The sequence below is a fragment of the Littorina saxatilis genome, linkage group LG3 (assembly GCF_037325665.1).
Source record: "Littorina saxatilis isolate snail1 linkage group LG3, US_GU_Lsax_2.0, whole genome shotgun sequence".
Classification (NCBI taxonomy): domain Eukaryota; kingdom Metazoa; phylum Mollusca; class Gastropoda; order Littorinimorpha; family Littorinidae; genus Littorina; species Littorina saxatilis.
In genome coordinates, this window is record NC_090247.1 from 14,467,904 (window position 1) to 14,480,717 (window position 12,814).

Genomic DNA, 12,814 nt, shown 5'->3' on the forward strand with positions numbered 1-12,814 from the left:
TGGGAGTGCCTTTATGTGGAAGGCAGTCATGTGACCCCTGAAAAAAAACCTTTGATCCGAAAAGCGTGCCAGCTAGACTGCAAAGTTGAGAGCCTTTAATGACACGGAAAGAGACACTGACATTGCACATCGGCTTTGGTTTCAACCGACCCTCTCAGAGGACAAAACATATCGGTACCGGTATCACCCGAGCATTGTTCAAAGGTGCAGTTTTTCCAGTCTGAACCATTCGAATCATTATCAAAGATCTGTCCAGGCTGTATCACAGGATAAGATCACCCCTCCACTTCAGACAGATACCAACATTTAACTGCCGGCTGTTTAAAGTGAATAGTGGACATGTTATTGTCTGAGTGAGTTTCGTTGATTGACATGCATGCCAGTTACGAAGTTACTTTCTCCAAACAAAATACCCGCTCTGCACAGAAAACTGGCAGGATATCTATTTGTGTATGTGTCCAACCGGAGGGATGATACGGCTTATCTCAAGCGAAAGTCTTGACAGATTCAAGATAGCAAGCCGACCTGTTTTCACATCAAGGCCTGTGCCTTTAACCCGGATATCGTTGGGTGTTTGTTTTTCTACGACGACCTTGGGGGGGGGGGGGGGGGGACAAAAGGAGGATCTTATAAGTACAGATGTTACATGAGCCACCAGTCATTCAGCGTGAGACGCTACCCAGGAGCCCAATCGTAGCGCCTGACTTGCGTTATATGATACGGCACAGTACTTGTAGTATGTCAACGTGATACTCATTGCACACATTCGGTTCGGCGGTAGGGAGTGAAGGGGATGTGGCGGGTTAAGGGGAGTGGGGTGGGGAAGGGAGGATTGGTTGGAGCGGAGTGAGGGGGGGTGTGGGTGGGGGTATGGGCTTAGGTCTGCTCAGACAATTTCTGATCAAAATGTCGAACCTGTCTCAAATAACCATCCAAGGGACAGGCCAAATGTGGCCGTTACAGAAATGGGGTCGATATGACAAGGGGAATTTGATGCGAAAAAATCAACGTAAAAAAACTTCCCGGGAATCCTCCAATTAGGTTTTCGCTGTGGAAAGGAGGTCATCGTGGAGATTTGGTCGTGAGAGAGAGTTGATGATCACCAGGGCAGGCTCGACTGTACGGTAATTTGTGGAATGCAAGGCGCTACCAATTTAACTAAAGTGCCCGTATCTGTTTGCGACAATCTCCCTTGAAAACAAATGTAACCCCATATTAGAGGATTTAGCGTCAATCAGGTGCTACACTCTATGCAGGAGAGCGCATTCTCAGGTTACAAGGGCGACACTTCGTCACTTGCTATGACCATGAGAAAGGGATGTTTTTCCGTGAAAAGTATACGCCATGTTCAGGTGAAATCTGCCACCTGCACTTCGGGCAAAAAGACCGACGCATTGTGCGTGCCATGTACGGTGGTTGGACTACATAGATACCGTCCCCGAGTCTGTGCAGAAAGTAAACTCTTGTTCGTCTCGATCCCGATTAAAACCCGAGACCCGAGGATAACTAATTTATTGCTCGCTCACCTATTCATATAGGAACAAGTAGTTTTGCTTTTTAAAGATGAGAGTATTCTTCAACTCAGACACATAACAATACATATTTTTTATATTTAGTCAAGTTTTGACTAAATATTTTAACATCGAGGGGGAATCGAAACGAGGGTCGTGGTGTATGTGCGTGTGTGTGTGTGTGTGTGTGTGTGTGTGTGTGTGTGTGTGTGTGTGTGTGTAGAGCGATTCAGACTAAACTACTGGACCGATCTTTATGAAATTTGACATGAGAGTTCCTGGGTATGAAATCCCCGAACGTTTTTTTCACTTTTTTGATAAATGTCTTTGATGACGTCATATCCGGCTTTTCGTGAAAGTTGAGGCGGCACTGTCACGCCCTCATTTTTCAACCAAATTGGTTGAAATTTTGGTCAAGTAATCTTCGACGAAGCCCGGACTTCGGTATTGCATTTCAGCTTGGTGGCTTAAAAATTAATTAATGACTTTGGTCATTAAAAATCGGAAAATTGTAAAAAAAATAAAAATGTATAAAACGATCCAAATTTACGTTTATCTTATTTTCCATCATTTGCTGATTCCAAAAACATATAAATATGTTATATTTGGATTAAAAACAAGCTCTGAAAATTAAATATATAAAAACTATTATCAAAATTAAATTGTCGAAATCAATTTAAAAACACTTTCATCTTATTTCTTGTCGGTTCCTGATTCCAAAAACATATAGATATGATATGTTTGGATTAAAAACACGCTCAGAAAGTTAAAACAAAGAGAGGTACAGAAAAGCGTGCTATCCTTCTTAGCGCAACTACTACCCCGCTCTTCTTGTCAATTTCACTGCCTTTGCCATGAGCGGTGGACTGACGATGCTACGAGTATACGGTCTTGCTGAAAAATGGCATTGCGTTCAGTTTCATTCTGTGAGTTCGACAGCTACTTGACTAAATATTGTATTTTCGCCTTACGCGACTTGTTTAGTTTCATGTATGTGTCAGTTTAATGTGTCATCACACAAACACACACACACACCCACACACACACACACACACACACACCCACACACACACACACACACACACACACACAAGCACATACGCACACATACACATACCCGTACGCGTGCACCAAACCATGTACACACACACACACACACACGCACACACACACACACACACACACACACACACACACACACACACACACACACACATACTCATATCTTTATGTTTTGATGTATCATGTATGTCTATATGTCTGTTTCTCTCAGTGATTGCGTGCATGTGTACCCGAGCACCTCTAAAAATTCAGTGTGTGATAATGGACATGTAATTTAGTAAACGTATTATTGTCAGCCGAGCTTTGTCAACGACAACGGGCCATGCGCATCACACACAAAAAGGACAGCCCGTTATCTAACCCAGGCTTGTTTTAAGACATCCAGAATGCTCGTTCACCCAGACACACAAAATTGACATGGATACAATGGGTCCTTTGTTGTTCAAGAATGAGGAATAACTGAGTATATCACGTACCTCTCACGAACATGTTGTTTTTAATTAATTGCAAACGTGCATGCCACATTTGACTCTGTCTCTGAACTTCTGGTTTTGGTTTTCAGTCCTTAGATTGTGTGACTTTGTAATGGTCCAATAGTCGATCGCCGAAAATATCTCTGTCAGTCTTGAATGGGTTGTAAAAGAGTTCGTACTCTTGCTTTTATTGAGGCAAACTTTCCACACGTGCTCCTTTTCTACATGTTTCAGAAACACCCCTCGCTAGTGACTGGCTTGGGATGTCACGTGAAAATGCTTGCCTAAAAAAAAGCAACAGTATACATTCTTTCAAAACACATGCAGAACACATGCAAACCCGTTATAACATAGACGGGGAATCGAGACGAGGTGGTGTGTGTGTGTGTGTGTGTGTGTGTGTGTGTGTGTGTGTGTGTGTGCGTGCGTGCGTGCGTGCGTGCGTGCGTGCGTGCGTGCGTGTGTGTGTGTGTGTGTGTAGAGCGATTCAGAAAAAAATAATGCACCGATATTCATGAAACATTCCTGAGAATGACATTCCTTGAGTTGTTCTTTTTTTTGGAGGGGGGAGTTACAAATATCTTTGATGACGTCCTTTCCGGCGTTTTGTGAAAGTTGAAAGTTGAGGCGGCATGCACTGTCACACCCTCATTTTTTGATCAAACTGAGTGCAATTTTCGTCAAGCAATCTTTGGCAAATTCCGGACTTTGTTATTGAATTTCAGATCTGAAGCTTTAAAATAACTGTGAGTTTGGTCATTAAAAATCTTAACATTTTCAGGGCCGGACTAGGCGAAGAGGAGGGGGGGGGTTGCCAGTGGTGGCCCAGGGGGACATCCCCCCTGGCGGCAGGGGCGGATCAGTTCATTTTATGACTGGTTTTTTTCAAAAGTATATTGTGAAGATATGGGTGTGAAGGCGCGAAGCGCCGAGCCGACGGCGCGAAGCGCCTAGCTTGCTAGGGGGGTCCGGGGGCATGCCCCCCCGGAAAATTTTGAAAAAAAGGATGCAAAATGGTGCAATCTGGTGCATTCTGAGGATGATCATTACCAGTTTCAGGCAGCAGATTTTGTCACTGATTAATACCCCAAAAATTGAAACTCAATGTAAAATAAAGAAATGCATAGGCCTACCTCATTCAATATTTTTATTTTTTGGCTGGGGGGGGGGGGGGGGTCCGGAAACCCTAGAACCCACCACCCCCCCGTCGTTGTGGGGGTCAGGGGGCGAAGCCCCCTGAAGCTGACGGGTAGGTCATATTCTGAGATAGGAAAATGGTCGCTCCTTGCATGAAACGGCATAAAATAAGCAATAATAAAAAAAAATTAAATAAGTAAGGTACATGTTTAGGCTAGGGGGGGGGGGTTGCGCAACCCCCATAACCCCCCCGGTAGTCCGGCCCTGATTTTAATCAAAATTTAACTTTTAGAGTCGACTCAAAAATGTTTCTATCTTTTTTTCTGGTTCAAAAAAATATAGATATGTTATGATTGGATGAAAAACAAGCTCAGAAAGTTAAAAAGAATATTGAAAAGCGCTCTTTCAGCTGATGCGCTCTACGCGGCTGCCCTACACTGGCTTGTCAATTTCTCTGCGTTTTTCACGTGAAAGTGAGCGATTTCCTTGCCGCGGATTATTGACGAAGCTATATGGTCTTGGTAAATAAAAAAAAATGCAGTGCGTTCAATATTCAATGGGTCAGTTCGACAGATTGACTTTTTCAGAAGAATGTCGTGATACTTTTGTGTTGTTTGTTTATTTGTTGTTTGTTTGTTAGCTTGCTTGCTTGCTTGCCTGTTTTTGTTTTGTTTCTTTGTTTGTTGTTTTTCAGTTTGTTTGTCAGTTTGTTTGTTAGTTTGTTTGTTTGCTTGTTTGTTTGTTTATGTGTTTTTCTGTTCGTTAGTGTGTTGGTTTGTTTTCGGAATACCCAGATAATTCCGTTTTTTAAAACAAACAAGACGTCTCTTTTATTTTTGTGGAGATGTAATGGGTGAATGAGTCACGGAGGTATTTGATAAAAGATAATCTCATGTGGAAATTAAGGACAGTATTTCATAATAGCTATGGCCGAGATATTTTATTTCAGGATGTTGAAATTCGAAACGCCTAGAGTTGCTCTTGATAACAGACAGATTGACACTGACAGACAGACAGAGAGAGAGAGAGAGAGAGAGAGAGAGAGAGAGAGAGAGAGAGAGAGAGAGAGAGAGAGAGAGAGAGGGGGACAGGCAGACAGACAGAGAGAGAGGGACAGACATACATTCAGACAGACATACATTCAGACAGACAGAGAGAGAGGGACAGACATACATTCAGACAGACAGACAGAGAGGGACAGACAGACAGATAGACAGGCATACAGAGACAGACAGTCAGACCGACAGAGACAGACAGAGAGAGAGAGAGGGACAGACAGACAGACAGCATGACAAAGAGAGACAGAGCGAGAGAGCTTAGGCGGAGGTTGGCCGGGTGGGTAGTGGGGTTAGGGAGTGGGGTGAGTGGGGCACAGAGAGGAGAGCTAGGGTTGGGCAAAGAGATCATCACATACATCAACCGCGTAGCATAGGCTGTGCCAAAGCGTATCTTCCTTGAAATTCAAAACCAAAATCCTGTTCCCATTTGAGCTACTTGATATTGATTATGTGTGGTATAATCATGTGTTCTCTAAGAGGTTTCCCCGAATGCGTCGACATGCTTCTTACGTTTTTAGCTTCGGTTGTCTGTCGTCTAATGTTCGTAAACCGATATAAGGTTTGCATTGTAGCTTGACCTGCATACCCCGTTGCATTTGAATGTGTTCGGAACGCGGGCCTCGTACATATTTAAGTCAGTGTCCGTGTCGAGAAACCAGTCAAGACAAAAGTCTCGTGTGTGCACAGTTTTCAGCTGTCCGTCCCAGAGCCCCATTTGTGACCGGATGTAAGTTTCAGACGCGAAACGTTACGTGGTGAAGGTTTGTTCTGCTGTATGATACAACGATCATTGTGCTACTGCTGCTGATGATGAGGATGATGACCATAATGAGATAGAGAAGGAGGTGGACATTTGTTGTTTCTCGTCTTGCAATTCTCAAGCTTGTGAAGCGGTTAGTTTCTATACAGAGAGCAAGAAGACTTCAACAAATCAAATACGTTGTAGACGGTGAGCTAAGCAACGCAGGCGAGCAAGGGAACAAATATGTCTCCTGGAAGAAGATCCATCGTACCTGTGGTGCTACTCTTCACTGTGTTTTCAACACGTAAGTTTAAACTATTTTTACTATTTTGAGGATTTGTTCTGATGATTTGATTTCGTCAACGACAGAGCATTTGTGAGCGTGCGTGTCAGGTTGCTTTACGTATATTATTGGGTGGTGGTTTTCTTGGTTGGTTTTAATGTGGCGCGTTTGTTACTTTACTACTTTATCACAGATAACGCACGTTTAAAAAAATACTATCAAGTGTTTCATGAAGATCGGTCCAGTAGTTTTCTTGGAATTGCTCTACACACACACACACACACACACACACACACACACACACACACACACACACACACACACACACACACACACACACACACACACACACACACACACACACATGCAATCGCACACACATTCACCACCACCCTCGTCTTGATTCCCAGTCTATGTCAAAACATTTAGTCAAAACTTGTTAAAACATTTTTTTTTAAGTCGAGGCAAGGGTTGGTGACTGACGATACAAAGGGACGCTAATCAAAGAAAGTATGCATAAAGTGAACAATACTTCTGCGTCGCAATAAGCCGCCGAGATAACAGACATACGGCAGTGTTCCCAATGTCAGTGTAATCGGAAGGACAAGGCAATACGTGAGTATGCATACTTCAATCAGAGAGCCCATAAGTAAACAATTGGGCGAGTGAAACACAATGACAATGTACACCGCACAGTTCAACATAAACAGTTTGTCAGCGTTGTATACTTCCTCGAAAGTTCACGTAAAAACGAACCTTAAACTCACAGTCCTTCCAGTGTAAAAAGTTGGGCTCGCCATCCCAGATTTGGTCAGGCTTTTTCGTGGGGTAAGATCATTCCTCCACTTAGTCACATGCAAAAAGTGAACTGCCTCGGTGCTCTCTGCGCACCATCCAAACGGCTTCAACGCCTGCTTTTTAGGGGGGTGGAGGGGGAGGGGGGCTTCTGAGAAGAAAATAACCCACACCGTTTAGCATTCCATACCGAAATTGTTGGACAAAGTAGGTGAAAAACAGAATGCTTTAGGCACAAATTTGACTATTTTTTTCACTGATATGCAAACTGTGTCCAGTTTTAGCTGTTTGGGTTTGTTTGTCATTACAAACGCGGGCATCTTGCTTTTGTGAATTTCATTTTTATAGGTGTGTATGTTGCCTGTTCCAAAATATAGATACTTTCTTTTGTCGGTATGTCTATAAATATGTCCGTGTCTCTGATGGTAGCGTAGGGATGCACATGTTTTTTTATCACCAGAGGTTGGCACCTCAATGCACTTTGGATGCAAATTCTGAAGTGTTTGGAGACTTCGACAACTGTGCCATGTATTTTATAGCTTGCTGTCTTGTCGCAAAATTGACAAAAAAATTATGCAATAACTGCGACATTTTTAGAACGTCTTCATAATGTTTTGCTTGTGATCAAATACCACGTTTGCCAACTCCGCCCAATGAAAACAGTTCGTCTCGCCGTCTCAGACCAAGCCAGACTTATCACAATAAGACCTTGCCTCCATTTCGTCGCATAAGAAAAGTGAGCAGCTTGGGTGCTCTCATTGCACTTTTCTTTACTTTCTTTATTTGGTGTTTAACGTCGTTTTCAACCACGAAGGTTATATCGCGACGGGGAAAGGGGGGAGAGATGGGAAACTCGCGGGGGGCTCTCATTGCACAGTGGTATTTTTTTAAGAATTAATTTCCTCAAAGTCATTAGTGCTTTTTCGGAAATTCATTCATAAAAAAACAGAACACACGACTGCTAGAAATGAGGCAGTTGATTTCTGGTATATGAACAAGTGGAGGGGGTCCATGGCAAATCTGATACAGTGAGGCGACCAGTTTTTATAAGGCTTAGTTGGCCTTCGCACCAAGAGGCCGGCCCTATCACTGCCTGTTTCGTGTTGACAGTGGAAGGCAGTCTTGAGACCTGGGGGCCATGGGGCTCGTGCAGCAACAGTTGCGGAAGCGGAAGCCAGTCCCGCAGCCGCGCATGTAACAACACTGCACCTTTGACTGGTGGTACCAACTGCTCTGTAACGTTGTCTGAGACACAATTTTGCAACGTACACGCTTGTTCCAGTAAGTTAATTACTGAGTATAGGTGAACGTGAATATGTTTAATCACTATTGGTTATGTATTATGTCTGACAAGATATTTCATATGTCAAGATATCTCGTGGTGTACTTAGCAAACCTAAACAAATCAATGACTGAATATCAATTCATTATTTGTAAAGGATTAATACGGAGCAATCTGCTGTACATTTGGTTTAAACAGACTGAGTATTTTAATCAGATGCACGTTTACAAAGCCATGGAATGTATATTTTAATAAAGGAGCACAACACGATAAACTTACGAATGTGCTCTTAGAAACAAACTGATAAATTGGCGGGCGATATTATGAATTCATAACTCAAACCAATCAAAACAATTATAAGAATGACATTTAATGAATACCGCTTTTTACTCCATTTTATGCACCTTACTGTTTCAAATGTTTTTGCATATCTGTTGTCTATATTAATGTGTCGTGTTTTCTCATTTTTTTCACCTTGTTCTCTACAATCTTCATGCCTTCTTCGGCGATTTATCTTTCTGAAACCGCCCTGATATGGCCCTTCGTGGTCGGCTGGGCGTTAAGCAAACAAAAAACAATCTTTCTGAAAATGAAGCAGTTTGTCTTTCTCGACTTTCTCTATAATCGTAATCTCCTCTTGTGTTTCCTTTTTACAATTCTGGCAATGTTCTGACAAACATCATCTTTATGGTTGACACCCCTTGCAGTTTGTGGTCGTCCCTGAAGTAGTTTGTTCCATTTCGTCATCTTAAATGTCGGCATTTCTGTATTTGTTTCCTTCCTTCATTGGGTTGTTTCATTGTCCTGATTGATTAGGCACATTCCCCATTGTGGTTGGTGCTTCTAGCAGTGTTCAGGATCTCATCGAGCTTCCAGCCCCAAGCTTGCTCGTTGTTTGCTGTTTTCGTGTTACTACTTAGTCTTTTCTTGCGTCTTCATACATTATTCCATTCACAAGTTTCCCCCTATCCCACCAGGTTGCTCAGGCAACGTTCAGGCCGATATCGTCTTTGTGATGGACGCTTCAAGCAGCGTGGGGGACGTCAACTTTCAGACGATGAAAGAGTTTGTTCGCGATCAAGTCGATTCCTTCGACATCGACGCCAATAATATCCGGGTAGGCGTGTTGAAGTTCTCATCAACTGCCAACACCGAGTTCAACCTGAACGACTTCCTCGACAAGGACGCCATAAAGAATAATATCATGAACATTAACTACACCGAAAAAAGCAGTTCTAACCTTATGGAGCACGCTTGCAATAGCATTTACCAGGATTAAATGACACAGTTCGTTTTAATGGTTATTTAGCTTGCGTAAAGCACACACCAGATTTCGTGGTTTATTTTACCCCTGAGCCATCGTGAACTCGTGTCACACACTTTCCTTTTTTGAGTCACTTGAGAAAAAGTGACTCTATGTAATCGGTCAGTGTTAGTCTGTCCGGCCGGCCGGCCGTCCGGCCGTCCGGCCGGCCGTCCGTAGACACCACCTTAACGTTGGACTTTTCTCGGAAACTATCAAAGCGATCGGGCTCATATTTTGTTTAGTCGTGACCTCCAATGACCTCTACACTTTAACGATGGTTTCGTTGACCTTTGACCTTTTTCAAGGTCACAGGTCAGCGTCAAAGGAAAAATTAGACATTTTATATCTTTGACAAAGTTCATCGGATGTGATTGAAACTTTGTAGGATTATTCTTTACATCAAAGTATTTACATCTGTAGCCTTTTACGAACGTTATCAGAAAAACAAGGGAGATAACTAGCCTTTTCTGTTCGGCAACACACAACTTAACGTTGGGCTTTTCTCGGAAACTATAAAAGTGACCGGGCTCAAATTTTATGTGAACGTGACTCATTGTGTTGTGAATAGCAATTTCTTCCTGTCCATCTGATGCCTCATATAATATTCAGAACTGCGAAAGTGACTCGATCGAGCGTTTGCTCTTCTTGTTTCACAATTTCGTCGTCAGTTTGTGATTTCAATGCGACTCGCTGTATCTGCAACAGCACGTAATTGTGTACCTCTAAATCTAAAGTGCAACAAACGACTGCGAGTCACGCGAACTTATCGGCAGCGGATGGCTTCAAAAAAGCAAGCGATATGCAGAAAATTCGTCTGTTTGGGGAAACACGACCTTGAGTGACCAGCTTCCGGGCTCCCTTTTTAAAACGTTCAACACTTCGACTTGTACTGTTCTTGTCTTGATGAAAAAAGAAATCTTTTATGATTTAAGAATGTTTGTGTTACAAGCTGTCAGTTTATTTTAGATTTTAAAAGTTAGTTCTAACTGTTGTGGAGATCGCTAGATACCACTGGAATCGAATGGAAGGATAAAGAACATTATGGAACTTACTTTGATTAAGTGCGCAGTCACTCATGACGTAAGCGTAGACGCTCATCGGACAGACGGAACTGTGTAGATCTAACCAGATTAGTGTCGATGTTTCCCGAATATTCTCGTATGTCCATTAACTATATAAGTAGGGCTGCGCACACGTATTGTTGTTCTTTACCAGTCTTGCACTTGTTCTTTCTTACATTGTGCTGAGAGATATTGTCACCGTTGTTCCAGCTGTTAATAAATCTACAAAACCTACACAACGAGAGTGTCTCCTTTGCGACTGAGAGTGGCGAAAGGAAAAACACGACAACTGGCATCGCCGACAGTTATTTCCCTTGTCTGTTCGGAGTGACTTATTACTGCAAAATGACGGAAACAGAGCAGCTGATAACGCTTCTAAGGGAGCAGTTGGAGCAACAGCAACGCCAGCACAAAGAAGATATGGAGCAACAAAGGCACCAGATGGAGATGATGATGAAAGTGTTCAGTGGTGCCGCAGCTTCTGCCAAGGAGGAAAGCTACGACGATCCGAGTGCTTCGAATCTACGTTTTCCCATTACTACACAGGCAGCTGCAATCCCATTTTTTGTTGCGTTTGATGCAACATCAGGACTGTGGCCTGACTACTGGTCAAGATTTTGCACGTTTGTGGTCGCCAACTCCGTGCCGGAGCAGCGCAAGGCTCAAGTTTTCTTGACGAATCAGACTGCTACGGTCTACAAACAACTGGCAAATCTGGCTACTCAGCAAAATCCGCCCAAGGACATCAACAGTTTGACAATGGACGAAATTGTCAAATTCATGAAAGAACAGTTCGACCCGAAACTCTTCTTAGTGCGTGAACGTTTCAAGTTCTGGAGTGACATGAAACGGAAGCCAGGCGAAACTCTCCAGGAGTTAGCAGCGCGCATACGCCAAGACGCCGCTCCCTGTGACTTTCCTTCGATCAAAAACCCACAAGACGAAGCTCTGAGACAGAGATTCATATGTTCTGTCAACAATGAGGCTGTCTTAAAGGCTCTATTCAAGATCAAGGACACAGAGCTGGATTTCGCACGTGCTGTCCAAGTCGCGATTGAGACTGAAGACGCAGCGAAGGTTGCCAAGGAAACTGTCTACGGCTCTAAGACCATGCCAGTCAACAAGGTCCACCAGAACAAGACTACGGGTCCACGAAAGAACCACAAGCAGTCTAATTCCACAGACAGGAAGTGCTACCGATGTGGAAAGGCCCACAAAGCAACAGACTGCCCCTACAAAGAAGCCAAATGCCGATACTGTGACGTCACAGGACATTTGGAAGCTGTCTGTAGAAAAAAGCAACATCAGAATCGGGAACGACATTCCCAGGCTTCCGTGAAGAGAGTCACGAAAGCAGAGCTTGTCAACGCGATTCTCGGTGAAGTTCCCCAAGATACTCCTAGGTTGGATGTACCCATAACAATCCAGGACCGACAGTTCACCATGGAACTGGACACCGCAACTACGGGAAATTTTGTTTCTCTTCCGGTCTGGAGACAACTAGGAAAACCGAAGCTGGATGACGTCACACATCGTTACGAGTCTGCCAGCAAGCACGACCTGCCCGTGCTGGAAACTTTCATGGGCCAAACCAAGGATCCAGTGACTGGTAAGCAAAGCTCAATTCCGTACATCGTCACCAAGATCCCTCATCTGAATCTGCTAGGACGCAACGCAATCCAGAGGGGTCCTGATTTGGCCTATTATGGTCCGCTGGACCCGAAAAGCAACAGCTAACTAACTAACTAACGCAATCCAGACTCTGGGAATTTCTGTGGACAATGCTCTAGGACTGAGGAGCATAGAGAGTCACGCTAAGAGTGAGGGTGCAAAACCTATGCATCCAGCGACCTCCAACGCGCCTTATGCTGCCCTGCAACGAGATTGTCACAGACTGTCTGATAAATTCCCAAATCTCTTCAAACAAGAATTGGGATGTCTCAAGGACTTCGAACTGGACGTGAAGTTCAAGTCTGATGCGAAGCCGGTTTTTCACAAGGCACGTCCGGTACCTTTCGCTCTTCGTGATGACCTCGCCAAAGGCTACGAAGAAGGCATCGCCAAAGGAGTCTGGAAGCCAGTCCAGTTCAACGAATTCGGAACG

The 12,814-nt window shown here is 43.7% G+C and overlaps 1 protein-coding gene across 2 annotated transcripts in view; it reads left to right on the plus strand.

Moving 5' to 3' along the window:
- The first annotated feature begins 5,757 nt into the window (after positions 1–5,757).
- The window catches only part of LOC138961695 (uncharacterized), a 64,908-nt gene continuing 57,851 nt past the window's right edge, over positions 5,758–12,814 (plus strand). The window contains exons 1-2 of one of the 2 annotated variants that reach the window (XM_070333365.1): positions 5,758–6,287; positions 8,172–8,342. In XM_070333365.1, the coding sequence (XP_070189466.1) occupies positions 6,227–6,287; positions 8,172–8,342 (232 nt within the window). In that variant the 5' untranslated portion in view covers positions 5,758–6,226. The remainder of the gene's footprint in view (positions 6,288–8,171; positions 8,343–12,814) is intronic. The other variant, XM_070333364.1, reaches the window with a different exon arrangement.